Raw genomic sequence first — 19414 nt, 5'->3', positions numbered from 1 at the left:
AGAAATGGCAGCTGGGAATCTAGTAGAAAATAAAGCAGGAAAGTACCTGAGAATGACACTGAAATACTGATTATCATGTAGTAGCACAGATGCTACACTTCAGCTCAGAAAACAGGGTTTGAGTCTTTTGATACTACCTTACATGTGAATTTAGACAGATTTCTTAATCTGTTTTTGTTTTTACTCTTTCTGGTTTTGATCCTTTGGCAAAATGAGGGCTAAGCCGGAAGAGCTTTAAGGCACTTGTTTAAATACTCTAGAACTTTGAGGGGCCAGGTTTTGTCTGTGTGAAGAATATGAGTGTGTAGACATGTACAATTCTGTGTGTGTGTACTAGAATGTGTGAGGGCCCATCTCAGTCAAGGCTGGATTTTAGGAAGGTTAATATGACATCTGTGAATAGGCTGACATGGAGTGAAATGAACTAAAAACAGGGTTACCTCAAATGAAATTATGGTATCAACTAAAATAAATTATGTACGTACCAGAAGGGCAAAGTGAAGTACCACCCAGACAACACCAAGTGATGTCACCAGCAGATCATAGCGATTTCTTCTACTTTGCCAGAAACCAGCAGGTGACATGGCTATGATCTTCATTGTGACCTGGTGGAAAACAATGAAGAGAGTAAGTCAAGACTGAGGGTTCAGAACATATTGAAATGTATCAACTTGAGTCACATTATTATTTTAAAGGATGTAGCAACCCAAGAGAAACATTTATCATATATATGAAAAGGCTGAGTAAGTAATACACCTATATTTTCCACTCTGTTTTGTCTTTGTTTTATGGTCAGTTTGATAACACGACATTTTTCTTCCTCAGGTAAAAGATGGTAGATTTTGGGAAAAATTGACCATTATAGGGTGAAATAATGATAAGAAGAATATGCCTGGAAAGTGATATGACAGGAACCATATATTAAAATAATCTTGTCTGGACCAACTCCGTTTGCCACCACATTGCAATTTGAGTTCTTGAGTTACACGTGGCTTATGCATTTTCCTCCAAATATTTGGAATCAGATAACTAGACAGGCCATCATTCTGATATAGCAATTAACTACAGTTTGCAATTCCTGTGGTTAGAAAAATCTGAAATATAAAATGAAGTCTTTGTTCAAGTTAAGCAGGACAGCCTCAAAAGGAAATACCCTAAGGACATACTACCCACAGGTAAAAAACAATGACTTCAGCAGCAGTGGGACACAGATCTGAAATGTGCCATCAAAGGAGGACACTTACTTTAAAATGAGCACCATCTCCCTTCCCCCCCACACAGACCCATTTAGGTACCTCTAGAACAAAGATGAAGGTGAAAACCACTGACATTGTTGCCAAAGGAACAGTCACTGGGTCCTCAACGTCCCACTGGAAAGGAAACAGCATACATGTCTTTGTCCACATTCATCAGACACAAAAAAGTTCCCCTTCTTTCTCCCATTCGAACACAACTGTGAATTTAAACTTTTTATACTAAAGAACACAGATTATAGTAAATATGACCACTTGCAATATTCTGGGATGCACCCATGAATAAGAAATTTATCCCCAGAGTCTTAGGGTGAAACAAAGTACCTTGACAGAAAGCAGCACCGACTGGGCCAGGACAAGTAATGCAATTGTCCTCTTAAAAAATGGATGCTGGGTTATGTCATACATCTTGGCTCTGAAACCATCATTATCTGGATAAGAAAGGTTTAATTAAGCAAGGGCATTTTAGACCTAGGTCACATTGACTTTCTTGTGTTTCATTTTCTTTAATGCTCATCATAAAACCTGTTACATTTCCCCACCCCCACAGCTCAATCTATTGTGTAGTGTTTTGCAGGAATGGCTGGCTTTGAATATTTAAAATGATGGTACATGACACTGTCTGTATTGAAAGGAGAACCGCATCATTCAATTTCTTTCAGTTTGATACACTTCACTCATATCTTGAAAAGGCAAGCACAAATATTTTATTTAAAAATTCATTTTTTCATTAAGGCTTATCCTGAGAGCACTGAAGCACAACCTTTGGATGGTGGATTTTAATAGCATATGGTGAGATCTGTAGTTTGGAGCCTGTTTCTATATTAACTTATGCACAACCACCTAGTGGCCTTACGATTATTATTTTAATTGAAATCTTAGACTCCTGGGGAGTCATGAACACTAATGCCCAACATGAATAAAATCAGAACATCTTTGATACCCGGGCGAGGTGGGAGATGAAGAGGCTGTGCTATCTTCAGTCGGCTCTTCAGATCTTCCCATCTTCTCTGATCTACAGTCAGAAGAGCTGTCCCCTTAATAAACAAAGAAAAGCAGAAAAAGGCCTTTTGTCACATACTCCATACCAAGGATATTGTATATAGGGTGGTGATACAAATAGACTAATTTAGGGGTTAAAATAAAGATATTCTTCAAATACTGTAGTGGTTTGATAAACAGGGACAGAATTCTCAAACTTGTTTTCAAGAGGACTTCCAAAAAGTATGGCCATGGGATTTGCAACAGACTCAGCGGCCTTCAATTAGCATCTTTGAATGTTTCCCAGGTTTGGGGAAATCTAAAGGTTTTCTACATGATTAAATTTTCAAAAAGGGACCCTCATGTTAATAGTGATTGGCTTGTTTTTATTTCATAGCAGAAAATGCTTCAGCAAAATTATAGCTTGTCAATGCTGCTGCTTCTGGGTAAGTATATTTTGTTTTTAAACATGTTTTTCAAAATCATTCTGATCGTGTGCAATTGCAAAATTGTTTTTAAGTGGTAGAAAGACATAGAATTTGTGTCTCCAAGAAATTAATAGCTGTGACAACTGGCTGAATAAAGTCAGATACTAGGTACTTCATTGAAATGCATGTAAATATATTTTACTATAATATACTATAAAAGCAGAAGTATAATTTAAGAAACTTGGTAAAAAAAAACAAACCCACCATTATTTCTTTTGTCCTCCAGAGCTCAGGACAGTCCTTCAGGGGTATATCATCCCCATTATATTTTCAAACTTTTGCTGATTGTATAAATCTCAATACATATAAATGTATTTGTTTTAAATTAAAAAAATCGTACAATGGTATCCAATAAACACTTATTTGTGGTTTGTTTTTTATCTTCATTCAACACTGTTTTGTACAACTAGATACTAGATCTAACTGGTTTTATTTTAACTTGTAGAGTATCCTACTATATGAATATATCAGATAATATTCATTTTAGGTTTATGGACTATAAACAATGTTGTAGTAGAGACACATTTTGTGTGTCATCATAAACACCTACAAGCATTTCTCTATGATATGTCTCTAAGGACAAGAATTGCTGGGGCCTAAGAATTTATGAAAATTTATGCAATTTATACACTTACCAAATATTACCAAGTTACTGTCCAAAGAGGAGTAAGCAAGAAAATCTGCCACTAGCAACCTCCAAGTGTTCCCATTTCCTCATATTCTTATTAATACTGAAAATTATCAGACATTTTAATTTGGCCTTTTAATGTGTGTGAAGTGTATTTAATTTAGTTTAATATTAATATTAATGAGATGAAGCATTTTTATATGTATAAGTGGTGATTCCTGTATCTCCCTTTTTGTGAATTGCCTGTTCACATTCATTGCTCATTTTTGTATTTAAATATTTACTTTTTGATGTTTTGTAGAAATTCTTAATATATTATGGACACCTCTTAAGTCAAATTTACTGGGGTGACACTGGTTAACAAAATTATACAGTTTTCAGGTGCACAGTTCTACAACACATCATCTGTACACTGTACTGTGTATTTACTACTTCATCAGTCTACTTCCGTCACCATTCTGGATACTCCTTTATCAGTTATTTGAGTTGTAAATATTTTCTTAGTCTTTACTTAGTGGTTTTTTTTTTAAGTTTTGCTTTTATCATTCAAATAAAATGTGTTCTTTATCATTTAGCAAATTCTTGTTTTAATGTAATCTAAGTTATAAATTTTTTCCTTTATGGATGTCACTTTGTGGTTAATGTCAAGAAATCTAGTGAGGGATGCTGCGATGGGAGAAATAGACAAAAAACTGTACTTGAAAAATAACTAAATAAAATAAAAAAAAAGAAATCTACAAGTACTCCAGGGTAAAAAACTCAATTTTATGTGGTTTAAAAATGGTTTATAATTTTGCTATGTTTTACATTGTTAGGCTATGTATTCATCTGGAATTCAGCTTTGAATAGCTTATGAGACTCTAGAAATAGGTTTATTTTTTAAAACCTAGATAATTAACTGAAGATCACTTATTGATGGTCTCATCTCCACCGATTTGTTGGGCTAATTCTGTTTTTATATACATGGGTAATGCCTGGGCTTTCTATTCTGTTCTGTAGCTTTAATTTTCTATTCCTGTAACAATACTGGCATAATTTTACTTACTACAGCTTGTTTTCTTTCCTTTTATACATTTTTGTTGACCCTCAACCTGGCAAAATGTTTATCAATTTAATTTTTTAAAAGAACCCACTTTTGTCATTCTTGAAATTTTCTATTGTTAGTTTTTTATATTTTATTACTCCCTTCCACATACTTTCTTTAATTTTACTGTTATTTTTATTATAGTTTATTGATTTTTATATTTTGACATATTAATAATTAATCTTTAATTATCCTCTAACACAGGGGTGTCATACTCATTTTCACCGGGGGCCACATCAGCCTCACAGTTGCCTTCAAAGGGCCGAATGTAGTTTTAGGACTGTATAAATGTAACTTCTCCTTACCTAGGGGCAAGGAGCTTGGTGCTGTTGCCAGGTAGAAACAAGGTGCTAGGTTGGATATAACAACGTGCAGGGCCAGATTTGGCCCATGTGTCTGTTACCTGTGCTCTAACATATATGCATTAAGCTCCAAATTTTCCTCTACTGATTTATCTATATCTTGTGAGTTTTCATATATGATTTTTAATACATGATTTATTGACATATTTTCTGATTTTTATATTCTGATTTCTTCTGTAACTCATAAATTATTTAGAGAGTTATCTTAATATTTCCAATTTCTGAGGTACTTTCTGCTATCTTTTTTACTATGGTATAGAACTTGTTCTATATATTATCATTTTTTTGACAATTATTATTTTATAACTGTGTAAAGGACACATTTTATATTTGGAAGTTGTGAAGGTCAGGGTTCTTTATGTGTCTAGTAGATCAAATATTTTTACAGTGTTAAATTTCATATATTATTTCTTTTTTTCTGCCTGATCTGTGAGTCTGTTAAAGAAATATGTTAATATATTTCATCATAAGTGTGGATTTTTTTCTAGATTTCTAAAATAATTTGAGTAATTTTTGTTTAATATATTTTAAGGTTCAGGAGTTCTATATTTTTCTGAGGATTCATTTTTTTGCAATTAGTTAATTACACTGTTTATTTCTAATGATAATTATTTTAAATTAATTTTTCTGATATCAATATTGCTATGCCACTTCTCTCATTAACTACAAATATTTGTTTTCTGGATGCTATGATAGGAATACATTCATGTTATTCCCTTCTTATAAAAAAGCAAGTTATTTTCGAGCTGAACTTTGAAATAATCCAAAAGAGTAACAAGCTTGGTGATATCACTGATCATTAATGTATGAAACCTCCAAAGGTTTATTATTATTAAATTAAGTATATTAAATATTATTTTATACTGGGAAAATATATATATGACTGTATATATATATACATATATATATACACAGATATACATATACATACATATATATTTCTGGTTTAGACTTTGAACTTTTTGAACAGGATTCCACTTTCTAGGGAAAATACAATATTACATGATTCTGAGTTGTGAAAACTTTGCTCCCAAAGCTTACCTTATTTCCCCCTCTCTATTGGTTATATTTCTCGATTGCCTATACATTTGAAAATCTATTTATATACTTTCAGGTATGACCATTAGAATGTGAGCTCCATGAGGACAGAAATCTTTATGTGTTCAGCTTGTTATGCTCTCAGAGTTAAGAGCAGTGTCTGGCACCTACTAAGTGTTCAAAGAAATCTGTTGAATGATTGGGTAATAAATGAATAAATATCACATAGCAGCTCAAGTGCTACCATCAAAAAAACTTGCAGGAAAGTGAAAACCTTTTTTATAAAGTTCACATAATTAGAAACTTATATGCCCTATTGGATAATAAAGTTTGTAATGTCTGGTAATATGATTTCTTCTCCTTTTCCTCTTTTTATAAGCACTCATTTGAAATTCTATACATGCTCCCTTTTCTTAGGCAAAGATGCTCCTTTCCTACTTCAGAAAAGAAATACAACCAGTGTTGGAAGTAGACCTCCTCTTATTCCACTTGCTTCAGACACTCTGAGGTCAAGAACTACATTGTCTCCAGTTATTCAACTTTTTATGTTGTTTCATTTATGCTGCTGAACCATGGAGCTGCCATAGGACCTAATTCTTCTCAAATCAGGTGTGTGCTCAAAGGGCCTTGTATGGTGTTAATTGACTTATTAGGTTCTGATCTTATTTCAGAATTCTCAGTGTCTGCTCCATATCAAGGCTCAAAGGCATCTAAAAGACCCATCTTCTTCTTTCTGCTTGGTATTAAATTGAACTCTCTGTAGGGCTTAAAGAAACTCATTTATGAATGTATTAAATAGGGGGGCTGGTGATATGATCTCTTTCCTTTCTTACTCTAAAATCCCATGTTTCTGTGGGTTATAGCAGTGTTGGGACCCAAAAGGGGGATTTTTAAGTCTCACTCTTTGAAAGTCAGAACAAAATGACATCCTCATTTGGCACACATCAAAGGCACCAATTGACTGAGTAACTGGCATCACATACGTGGAGCCTGGGGAATTGTGAATGATACAGTTCCACACATAGCCACACAAACCAAAGAGCTCTGATGTGATGTGAATCAGTCCTAGCTATGAATAACATGGAGCAGCATGGAGCTATATAGCCACATCTAGCTTTAATTCAGTGCAGGATGACAGTCGACATTTTCATATTCTTGAAAGAATCACAGATTCTTGCAGTTATAGGCAACACTTCTGAATTCTGGCCCCGTTTCCTACTCCTTATTTTACATCTGCAAGTTGTCTTTTCTTCAACAGTGCACTTCAAAATTGTGAGACTTAAGAGTAGCATATCAAAACCTTAGTGAATAGGAAGTGCTCAGAAACTATATGGGTATCAATTATTATGACTCCAGAAGACTGACCCTTACACAACAGAGGGCATGTCAGCCACGTCCAGGATAATGGCATAGACTGTGCCACTTAAACTTATGTGTGTTTGGAAGGAAACTCCACTTGTTCTTTTTTCCATTTGTAAGCTCTTGTACTGATCATCTGAGCTCTCTGAGTGTATATAGCATGCGAAGTTTTTACATGAAATTAGAAAATCTTTTTATTCTATGAATTAGGATTTTAAAATTTCTACCATACCCTCCCTCACCTCATCAAAATGCTGAGTTAACCTAATGAATTACAAAGAAGCATCCAATTTACATTATTTGTTAGAGTAACATTACCTGTGATCACTGCATCAGCTTCAGCTATTGTATTTTAATAACTTGTTGCATAGCCCTTCAATTTGAGCAATAGGAGATGTGCCTTTCGGTTGTCATGAGTGAATGACATTGTCACAAAATGAGGAAATTTAGCAAGAGAATTGTGCTCTTAAATAATGAGCCTGAAAGGCAGCAGTGAGGTAGCTTGTGAAATAGTACAGAAATTATTTACACTGGTCACATTACAATTTAATGGGACATCATGCTGTGTGTGCAAAAGAGAGCTTAAAGTTAGTGGCTAGAAAAGAATAAACTCTGTGGTACTCAACCCAAGAATTCTTACCTTGTTTTCATTGAAATTAGCAATAACTACTCCAACAAAAAGGGTCAGTCCAATCATGCAACCCAGGAATACAAAAACATGAATGTAGATTCCATGCATCTGTATAAATGAAAAATGTGGTTATTCATCAAAGCAAGTAAAAGCAGCTGTTGAAAGGATTGTGTTCAAAGGATTCCATATGCTTGCTTACCGGCCCCACACGATGAATAATAACATCCCTTACTTCTACCCAGCCTTTCAAGGAGAGAACTTCAAACAATGCCAGCATAGCATTTCCCACATTGTCGAAATTAAAGTTCCGAGGATTCGCCCTGAAAGTCAGAAACGGGAATGTTCTGTGAAATTCTGATAAGAAGCACCCTAAGGCAAGTATCTGTAACTCTTTCCAATCTTGGTTACAGTATTATATTTACCACTTGGGAGATGGGTTATATGGGGATTCATTTGCTGAATCATAATGCTGTATTACTGTGTTATAAATGATTAATTATGTAATTAATTATTAGGTAATGATGGAGTGCTCTCCACTGAAAAAAACAAAAGGCTACCAGCCTCAAGTTCTAGCTCCAGAGGATCTGCAAAGGTTTCTGTCTTGCCCCGATTATCTTGAGGACTGGAAATACACTTTCTAGTTAGAAATTGTATAGGAGCTTTAGAGTTTGGACATGAATTTTGAAATTATTTTTAATTGGAAACCTTTTTAAAGGCATAAATTATAATTTCCCTCATTAGTATAGAAAAGTAAAAAGAAGAGAGTTTGGCCACGTTATTTTATTTTGTATCCTCATATGAACATCACACCGTAACACAGAGATTCATTTAGAGGTTACTGAGATGACAATGCATGTTTGCTTCTAGCCTTTGTTTCCAGATCACTGTGTCCCAGTTAGATTTTTTTTCTCATGTGTGCTGAGTGTTCTCAATGGATACTTCCCATAGACCCCAGTGCACAGTATGCTATCTAAATCCACAGCAGATTCCTGATTTCTAAAACACTGTGGCTTCACTACGTTTTTCAGCAGGAGAGGATGTTACATTTCTTGTTTTTCTGACACATGTACACATTTTTTTCTTCACAGTTACAAAAGTGATCCTTCCTACTATAATATATTTTATTTCCCTTAGTCATTTTGGTTGCTCATAGAAGATTTAAGCGTTTTTTTTCTTTTTTCCCCTTACTAGAGGCTACTTTAAATAATTAAAAGATTTAGACCACCACACACTGGGGAATCATGACTATCACTACATTTCCTGAATTTGATGGAGAATTGAGCTCAGGATTACTGAAGAGAGTAGGTCTACTGAAGCTTATCTAAATTACATTTAGATATTTTCTCCTTTTTTTTAATTTTTTTTATTGATTATGCTGTTACAGTTGTTCTATTCCCCCTTTATTCCCTTCCACCCTACCCCCATCACCACCATCACCCCGCCTTTAGTTTATGACCATGTGTCTCAAGTCCTTTAGATTCTATATTTCCCATGCTATTCTTGCCCCCCCATCTATTTTCTATCTAGTGTCTATGCTACTTATTTTCTGTACCTTCTCCCCCCTTCTCCTCCTCCCACTCCCCTGTTGCTAACCCTCCTTGAGATCTTCATTTCTATGTTTCCACTCCTGATCTAGCTGTCCTTTTAGTTTGCTTTCGTTTTAGGTGTGGTTGTTAATAACTGTGAGTTTGTTGTCCTTTCACTGTTCATGTTTCTTTAACTTCTTTTTCTTAGATAAGTCCCTTTAACATTTCATATAATAAGGGCTTGGTGATGATGAACTCCTTGAATTTGATCTTATCTGAGAAGCACCTTATCTGTCCTTCCATTTTAAATGAAAGTTTTGCTGGATAGAGCAATCTTGGTTGTAGGTCTTTAGATTTCCTGACTTGGAATACCTCTTTCCAGCCCCTTCTTGCCTGTAAGGTCTCTTTTGAGAAATCAGCTGACAGTCTGATGGGGACTCCTTTGTAGGTGACTGTCCCCTTAGCTCTTGCTGCTTCTAGGATTCTCTCCTTCATTTTTATCTTGGCTAATGTAATTACGATGTGCCTTGGTGTGTTCCTTCTTGGGTCCAACTTCTTTGGTACTCTCTGAGCTTCCTGGATTTCCTGGAAGTCTATTTCCTTTGCCAGATTGGGGAAATTCTCCTTTATTATTTGTTCAAATAAGTTTTCCACTGGTGGCTGTGCCTTTCCCCCTTCTGGTACCCCTATAATTCGGATGTTGGAGCGTTTAAAGATGTCCTGGAGGTTCCTAAGACTCTCTTCATTTCTTTGAATTCTTGCTTCTTGACTCTTTTCTGTTTGGCCATTATTTGCTTTCTTCTGGTCCACTCCATTGATTTGAGTCCCAGTTTCCTTTTCATTGCTATTGGTGTCCTGTGCAATTCCATTCATTTCAATTAGTTTCGCCTTCATATATTTGTCTAATTTGTCCGTATAATCAACCAGTTCTGTGAGGATCTTGATAACCAATGTTTTAAACTGTGCGTCTGTGAGATTTGCTATTTCTTCATCGCTTAGATTTATTTCTGGGGCTCTGAGATCCTCCTGCGCCATTCTCGGTCTGTTCGGGCCCTTTAAGAAGTGGTGCCTTGGATTCCCAGGTCGCTGGGTTGTGACGCTGTATGTGGGGGCGTGGCCCGGTAGCGGGGAAATGGCGACCCCCTCTGCCGCTTCTCACGGCCCGCGCGCGGGCGGGGTGGCTGTTTGCGGGGTGTGGGGCGGCCGTGCGCGCCCCGCGGCCCGCCGGTGGCCGCTGGCCGCCCTCCCCCCCTCGCCGCGGCGCCCCCCACCGCGCGCTCCCCCCGCGCGCCTCGGCGGCGGTGCTCGCGCTCCCGCCCGCGGCTCGGCCCCCCGAGCCTGCCCCCCGCCCCGCCCCCGCCCCTGGGAGATTTTTTTCTCCGAACGGAATCTTTTGGTTTGTTTTTTTTTTTTTTCTTTTTGTGTCCCCCCTCCCTTGCCCTTTTTTCTCCTAATAGCTCATTTATTAAAATTTAACCTTCATAAAAGATAACTCATGTGGGGGTAATCTGGTTTAGTATTTTTCTACCATCTTTTATGTTTTCTAAACCACAGACTAATCATAGGATGTATCTGTATAAGCTTTCTTTTTTAAATACTAAATATGTTCTAAATACTAAATACTAAATAGGATCTACTAAGAAAAAAACTGAAACTGAAATTGACTTGCTCCTAAAGGTATAAGATTATTTGGTCAAAATGTTTTCTACATAGTGCAAAAGCCCTACTCAGTAATTCATATTTTAGAGTTCTGATTTATATTCTAAGTATGATATTAGAATTATATTATCTTGGGTGTTTCCAATAACTTTTTCTTTGAAAGTTACAATTAAATTTAATATATTTTACAGCATACAGAAACTATAAGGATTCTACAGATGCCACCATTTTCTTGAAAAAGGGTTTTTTTAACCAACTGAGCCAGCTCTCAGATCTGATGTTGAACTTCTCTTCCCTGACCATTATCTTTATATAAAGTTTCTTTCTTTAAAAGCTGAATTTGTAGCAACCCAAACTACATTTAGGCATAGCTTACTTAAGCTATGTATATACTTAAGTATAAAAGTATATACTTTTAGACTAAACCAGGAAAACTAAAATAGAGCATCATGGACTTAAACAGCTGGAAGAATATATCACATTTAAAAAATAAATATGTCTCGGCTTTAATCATATAAAATGTTTGTTTATGCTTTATTCATGCACCTAAAATTGGAAAGTTTAAAACTTTGCCTACAACCACCGAGAACTTCAATGACTCCTAGACATAATCCATTACTGACATCTTACCAGTAGCTCTTTGTGATTTGGAAGGCTATTTGAATATCATCTTTTCTGGTTAACTTTTAAAAGATTATAATCTTGTCTATCTAATTCAGAAAACTAAGGCATAGCTTCTGACCTTGCAATTTGTTCAGTCTTTTACTTCCCAAGGAAAAGTACTCCAAGCTTCCCAAGATCATGACAAAGAAAATTGCAACTTCTTTTGGAAGATGGAGGCACTAAGGAGGAAAGGAATTTAGCCTCTACCGTTGGATGTGAAAATACAGGGAATGACATTATCTGAAATGGCCCTTTATATCTTACATCTCCATGATCTAGTCTAAATAAATCAGAACCCTTTTGTACTTTCTAGAATACACTGATATACATATACACATACTTATATATATATATACATATATATGTGAGTACATATATATATATATGTACTCACACTTATGATGAAATATATTAACATATTTCTTTAACAGACTCACAGATCAGGCAGATATGTACCCAAATATATATATATTTGTCATGAACTTTTGCAATAGGAATTTGAGTTTCCTCAGTTTGCAACCTTATCTCTGCCTAGCATTGTGGATTTACCTGCTCATGACTTCTTCTTCTTTCAGCTGCCTAATTCTTATTCAACCTTTGAAAGTTAACTGAGTGTCTTCTGCTCTGGGTTCTGTGCCCTGGTTGTGTCATTAGTTGAGTTAGGTGCCTCTCCTGTGTGTGTCACTGAACTGTTTGCCTACTGTACCCTACCCTGGCTGCAGAAACTTACATATCAGGCCCTTCCCTGGGCGGATACCTTCCAAGATTCTGGAAGGGGCCCAGCAGTGAGTTCACGTGTTCCTATATTTTTGTTAAACTTACAAAAGTAAGGTAAATTTATGTTATTTGTCTTAACATAAAGAGTGTACCCAAATTGTTTACCACTTACTATGTAGGTCCTGCAAAAATTTTACTCATCTGCCTAAATTATATCATGGTAAAATTACCTAGGGGTAAGCTTTCAGGTGAACTTCAAATGAGTTTAGAGGCTTATTTATGTATAAACAAAGCCACCAACATATTATAATAAATTATTTGTAATTTTATTTTATGTTCTCCACTAGACTTCAACCTCTTTGTAGTCCAGGGCCATCGTTGTCCCAAGTGACAGCATAATACCTAGTGATTAGTAGGCACTTAATAAATACACTTATTATAAAACTGAGATAAAAAAGATGAACAGTGAAAGGACAGAAAATTCACAGTTATTAAGAACCACACCTAAAACAAAAGCAAACTAAGAGGACAGCTAGATCAGGAGCAGAAACACAGAAATGAAGATCACATGGAGGGTTAGCAACACGGGAGTGGGAGAAGGAGAAGGGGGGAGAAGGTACAGAAAATAAGTAGCATAGATGGTAGGTAGAAAATAGATAGGGGGAGGGCAAGAATAGTATGGGAAATATAGAATCTAAAGAACTTGAGACACATGGTCATAAACTACAGGGGGGGAATGGTGGGGGAGGGGGTGTGCAGGGTGGAGGGGAATGAAGGGGGAAAATAGAACAACTGTAATGGCATAATTAATAAAATATATTAAAATAATAAAAAGATACAAAAAACTGAGTACTTTATTGATTTTTTTCTCATAAATTACATCCTATATGTAAGACTTCTGCTTAAAACAAAACACACAATTTTTATAATATATAACATGTTTAATTATTTTAACCAACCTGATTTTTATCTCATCAAATCTGAAAGATTCCAAAGAAAATGAACATATGCAATTTGAAGAGAAAATGCAGAAACCAGACTGTCTCCTGAATTAGACAGTGCATATTTATATCCTGATTATAATTATCAAATCATTCCTCTAGGCCAATTTCTGGATATGTTATTTTCTTTATCATAAATTAGCCAATATAAAATTATTACAAAATTTTTGCCTCCTAACTCTTGACAAGCCTACTAAAGAAGGACAAAGAAAGCAATTCCATTTATTGGATGGAAGATTTAAATTTCAATAAAATTAATTCAATTCATAATTGTCTGAACAAATGGACAAAAGCTATTGTGATGATGTTCAAATGATACTTCTTCATTCACTTAAACTTTTAAAGTGTCATGAATTTGAAACTCCTAATAACTTACATAAGACATTACATTTCAATCAACTGTGATATTTAAAATTACAGGTAGCTGGTTTTATGAAATAAGTTGAATATTATTATTTAAACTGGAAAAAACTTCACTTTTCTCCCAACACTCCCTTCTACTATGTCCTAGTTCCTGATATACTGTGGAGATTCCAAAGCTTTTAGATCAGTCTCATTCCAAAAATTAACTCCGTTTTCCATCCAACCTTGGTTATCAGAACCCTGAACAAAGATCTGATCCTCAGAAGTTCAGTGTGACCAGTGGTTTGAAAAGGGAGGAAGAGTGTTGGCTACTCTGTTCCACTCCCTTTCAGGCTCCCATCTGGTTTTTAAGAGGCTGAAGTTATAAAAATGGAGTTACAGTCCTCTGGCCATTGGTGCTTTTGTCACAGCAGCTGTTCCTCTTTGTGGAGTGCATTTGTGTGTTCCTAAGAAACATTCCATATATTAATCATGTTTCTAGCTTCTATAAACTTGATACCTTATATCATCTGTCCTACATACATATATGCCGCAGAGACCCTGCCTTGACCTCTTGCTTCCCTTATCACTCTCTTCCCAACCTTGGGAGGAATCCTTTTCAGGGTGTGCTTTTCCAATGCAAAACAGTCAGCCAAGAGTCCATCCTCTCAACCATCTCTCTTATTAGGCATTGATATTCCAGGCCACTTTATAGCTTCCCTAATCACTCCAGAGCCAGGTGCCAAATCATGAGGGCAGCCTCTCTGTTCCAGAGCCCACTAAAATGATCAAACCAGCTAAACCCAATTGCCATGCCTCACCTTCCTTCCTTTCAATGGAAGGGAACAAATGCTCTTGGGAACTATGAGCAGCAAGCTATGTTATCAATGGCAACTGTCTCTTGAGCTGTTGGACCCACTATACCTCAAGTTTCCATTAACACACTGTATATTTTTTAAATATTTTATTTATTTATTTTTAGAGGGTAAGGGGAGGAGACAGGGAGAGAAATATCAATGTGTGGTTGCCTTTCATGGGTCCCCTGCTGGGAACTGGCCTGCCACCCAGGCATGTGCCCTGCCTGGGAATTGAACTGAGATTGTGTGGTTCACAGGCTCACGCTCAATCCACTGAGCTCCACCAGCCAGGCCAACACACTATATTTTAAAGCACTGTCCTGAGTGAGGATGCCCCATTGTGCCATTCCTTCTGTGAGTATAGTCTGCAAGTGATTCTCAGCACCCACTCTTGGAAACATACCCACAGGGGCACCCGCTCTCCAGCACGGCGCACTTTGCAGCAGTTCTTTGCATCAAGATGGCTCAATCAGATGGTCCTGGGCAATGACAACTTGACCCTCTGGGAACATCAGATAACCCTGTACTGCAAGATAATAAAGAGCTGCTTGCCCACAAAAGCTTCTCTTGTTGCCTTTCCAATCTTTGATACCAGCAACTAGTCTTCCTGGGGGACCTTACTTGGCTAGGGTGGGAAGCACATTTTTCCACAATAAAGGGAGGAAAGATGCCATAGCACTCTTCACCAAGTTTATGCACTTCATGATGTTATATTTGAGTATAGTGGTTTCTTTTGCATGACCTGGGTGAGGGAGGTGGATAATTTTTTGGTAAGTTCTGCTGGGATTGCATAGTGGCTCTCTTTAGAGTACTTTATCTTCTATTAACCTTAGTTTTGAGGCTTTAGACAAAATTCTAAAACAGTAGGAAAAGAAATCTCACATGATGTACTAATTTAATTATTTATGGTATAATAATGAGTTTTTACCTCACAAAAAATAAATGTTTTATGCATCTTTAATTTTTTATTTTAATGTAAAAGAGAGACTGAGATTCTAGTTAGTACAGGGATAAGGATAGTCCCATGTGTTGTATATATACTTCTTTACCTTGGAAGAAACCACACTTCTGAAATCAATTTACTTCTTCATAATTCTTTGGTATTTAAGAAAATAAAATGCAATATGAATTGTATTGAATTGTTTATAAAACCGACTTTAATTTTTAGAGAAATGTCAAAGCAGTAACAATGAGTCCTTGGGGTATAAATGGGTGAAATGTTATTTCCTTTAAAGAGTTGACATTTAGTAGAGAATATCAATTGTAACAAAAGCAGAGTAGTTGCTGTGGTTCCCTCATTATTCTAACAGGTAAAATGAAATAAAAAGAGAGGTAATGATTTGAAAGGACAAATGCGGTTGGTAGAGCTTCCGGTTCATCAGTGAGGCAGACTGAAATATTCCATTCATGGTCTTTAGTAAAACAGAAGAGAAAGGAGGTAACAGATACTTCCAGCTTTGACCTGAAAACTTTGAAAACTAATTTTCGATAAAGAAAATTTTTAAAGAGAGAGTCAGATATAATTGGTTGTGTTACTGATTATTCCTTTCTAATGTTTCAGTAATGAAAATCTATGTCAATGGGTTTTAAAATTGAAATAGCTTTTTGATTTAGGTAGGCTTCTCTATAACTATTGTGAGGACATCAGACCCTCCTTTAAAGTATAAACTCATGATGAGTTTAGTTTTAATTTAATTAAAATTAAAAAAATTAAATTAATTAAAAAATTTAAGTTAAAATGTGATTAAAAATCTGATTGAATAAAATAATTTTAATCTTACTAATTTTTAAAGCTATGTAAACCCAGATATAAACTTTTAAAGAATTAGAAAAATACTTCAGTGGTATTTCATTAGTTTCATGAAGAAATTGGAACTCAGTGTACCACTTGCTTTCATATTTACTATATTTTTGCATCTTGTCATAACTCAGTGTTTTGCCTGAAAATTACTTTAAATCCCTATCAGAGTTATTGTTAGTTTCATGCCATGTTATAATGATTTAGAACCTTATATTGACAAATATAGCATTGCTAGCAATTTTTCCCCTGATATCTTACCAAACACGGGGCACCCAAAATCCAGGTTTTTTCTCTCCAGGTCTTAATTTAAGATTTAGGTTCTTGGACACACTTACATTAATTCTGAATATGCCATTGCAGTCTTCCTAAAATAGAAAGAGAGAGGTGGGGGAAGGAACCTGGTAAGAAAGTGAACTCAGAAAAGATAAAAGATAAGAAACATATTTTACATAGAATAATAAAGGTCTTTATTTGACAACAGTGATGTGGACAACTAACCAGCAAGTAGTAACAAAGATTGCAGAGATGAGTGGTAGAAGTTGATGCTGAAAACATTAGCAAGAGGGCAAAAGATTTGAATAGAAATTCCTCCAAGGAAAATATATAAATGGTCAATGAACATTTAAAAAGACGCTCAACATTATTAGTCACCAGGGAAATGAAAATCAAAACCACAATGGGATACCACTAATACCTGCTGAGAAGGCTACAAGGAGGTACTCCCCCCAAAACTGGGAATTATCTTCTGGAGGGTAAGATCCTTGTAGTACAGGATTCCCTCACTAGTTGAGTGTTCTGGAACTCATCTATATTAGTATACCAGCTGGCATTGTTGTGAGAGGTTGTGTTTGGCTTCAGTGAAATTTTTGTGAAGACCCAGCACATTTGACCATTTCACGATGGGTGATTTAGAAGCACACTTGCCCACACTGCAGTGAGTGTTCAGCAGTTTTGAGTCAACGAGTTCAACTTCAAAATTGATGAGTTCAAAAACTGTTTTGAGCAGTGGAAAAAATGTTTTGATAGGTGTATTGCATCAAACGGAGAGTATTTTGAAGGTGTCTGAAGTTCAAACATGCAAGAATAAATAACAATTTTTATAAATAATTTCATTTGGGGGGGTACCTCCTCATATAATAAAAAAACTAACGACAAGCTTTGATGAGGATTTGCTTAATTGAATATTCATACCAGAACTCACATATACTCCTGGTGGGAATAAAATATGGTGTAGCTACATTAGAAAATAGTGTGGCAGTTTCTCAAATGACCAAAGAGTTACCATAAGACCTAAAACTTCTACTCCTACTCAAGAGAAATGAAAAGAAAACGTACATGCAGAAACTTATACATGAATGTTTATATCACTATTATTATATTTGGCATTATTTATAACAGTAAAAATGTGAAAAAATCCACATGTTCATCAACAGACAAATACATAAATAAAATATGATACACCCACACAACTGAATATTTTTCAGCCATAGAAAGAAATGAAATATTGAGATGTGCTACAACATGAATGAACCTTGAAAATATTATGCTAAGTTTAGAAAGCTAGCTACCAAAGACTACATATTACATGATTCCATTTATATAAAAGTCAAATATAGGGAACTGTATAGACACATAATGTAATCAATAGTTTTTAGGGATAGACATGTCAGGGGAATAAAGTTCTAAGGAGTGACAGTTAAAAGACACAGTGTTTCTTTATGAAATGATAAAAAATATTCTAAAATTCACTGTGGTGATGGTTGTAAAACTCTAAATATGTTAAAAACCACCAAATTGTACACTGTAAGTGGGTGAATTGTAGGAAGTATATCTCAATATAACTATTTAAAATAGATTAAAAAACATTAGTAAAAAGTTTTTGATTCATTATCTGTTTTTATTCTTTTTCCTGTTATTATTGCTTCTTTGATTATACGATTGTCATATTTAAACCTAAATCACCTTCCAAGGTTCAAGGTGTATACATTAGAATATTTCAACAGAACTTCAAATTTTAACCTGTTTAAAGTCACCTTCAACCTTAAAACATGTATCATCCTGGCTTCCCTACTTCTGTCTGTGGACCAACATCTTGTCAACACTCCAATATCAAGATCTTAGAGTTGTTTGTGGCTTTTCCTTATTCAAGTGGTCTATGCCTCTATTCTTATTTCAACTAGTTTAATACCAACATTAAACCTGTTTAGATTACCAATAAAATTCTTTTAAATAAAAACCTTACTCAAATAATATGTTTAACTTGTAAAGCATAGATAAACTTACAACTATCCAAAGACAACCATAATTCACGTTTTGCTGTATATTCTTTCAGCCTTTTTCCTATGCGTATATAAGTTTGTGCAGTTTTTATTCTTTCATAGCTCATTTTTAAAGTTAAAATATATACCAGTTATGTTCTTCTACATACTCATCTACAACTTTATTTGAAATGGCTATTCTATGGTATAGCATATCAAGGCCCCATAATGAAATTTGTCTTACTGCCTCTTCCTATTTGTTTTTCTGAGTCTGCCAAAGAGCACCTTTGATTGGGTGAGGCAGCCTGGTGTCCAAGTTAAAAGTGTGGACTTTTAATCTGGCTTCCTGGACATGAATCTCAGCTTCCCCACTTATTGGAAAGTGACTTTGGACAAGTCACTGAACGCCTCAGTAGAATGTGCTTAACAATAGTAATTCTTGGGACAATTCTTGTACTTTGTGAGCACCAATAAGTGTCTGCTTCCTCTTCCTATAAATCTTCAATGACTTCTAATTTCTCATCAAAGAAATTCCAACTCCCTTAGACTGCCATTCTAGGACCCTGAGGATCTCTTCCTAAACTACATTTCTGGCCTTGTTTTTCAGTTTATTTTGACATAGGAGGAAAGTGAAGTTTGACACATACTATTGAAGGTTGGATTAGGCTCTTTAACTAAATAAACTAGTTTAAACTATAATATAATTGTGTGAGAAGTGCTATAGAGGAGCAAATAGGTTCCCGAGCGTTGAGTGATCAGAACAAGA

The 19414-nt window shown here is 35.5% G+C and overlaps 1 protein-coding gene across 2 annotated transcripts in view; it reads right to left on the bottom strand.

Annotated features, from left to right (window-relative positions):
• Positions 1-19414, bottom strand: part of NALCN (sodium leak channel, non-selective) — a 416515-nt gene that overhangs the window by 37975 nt on the left and 359126 nt on the right. For both annotated transcript variants that reach the window (XM_037142536.2, XM_053670341.1), the window contains 7 exons: positions 16649-16755; positions 8024-8144; positions 7834-7932; positions 2197-2290; positions 1578-1684; positions 1296-1370; positions 486-605 (listed from right to left, as the gene is read on the bottom strand). In XM_037142536.2, the coding sequence (XP_036998431.2) occupies positions 486-605; positions 1296-1370; positions 1578-1684; positions 2197-2290; positions 7834-7932; positions 8024-8144; positions 16649-16755 (723 nt within the window). The remainder of the gene's footprint in view (positions 1-485; positions 606-1295; positions 1371-1577; positions 1685-2196; positions 2291-7833; positions 7933-8023; positions 8145-16648; positions 16756-19414) is intronic.

This window comes from Artibeus jamaicensis, unplaced genomic scaffold (genome assembly GCF_021234435.1).
Source record: "Artibeus jamaicensis isolate MK-2021 breed Jamaican fruit bat unplaced genomic scaffold, CSHL_Jam_final contig_559, whole genome shotgun sequence".
In the NCBI taxonomy this organism is placed as follows: Eukaryota; Metazoa; Chordata; class Mammalia; order Chiroptera; family Phyllostomidae; genus Artibeus; species Artibeus jamaicensis.
The sequence above is the reverse complement of the archived record's forward strand: the minus strand, read 5'-3'. Positions and strand labels throughout refer to the sequence as shown.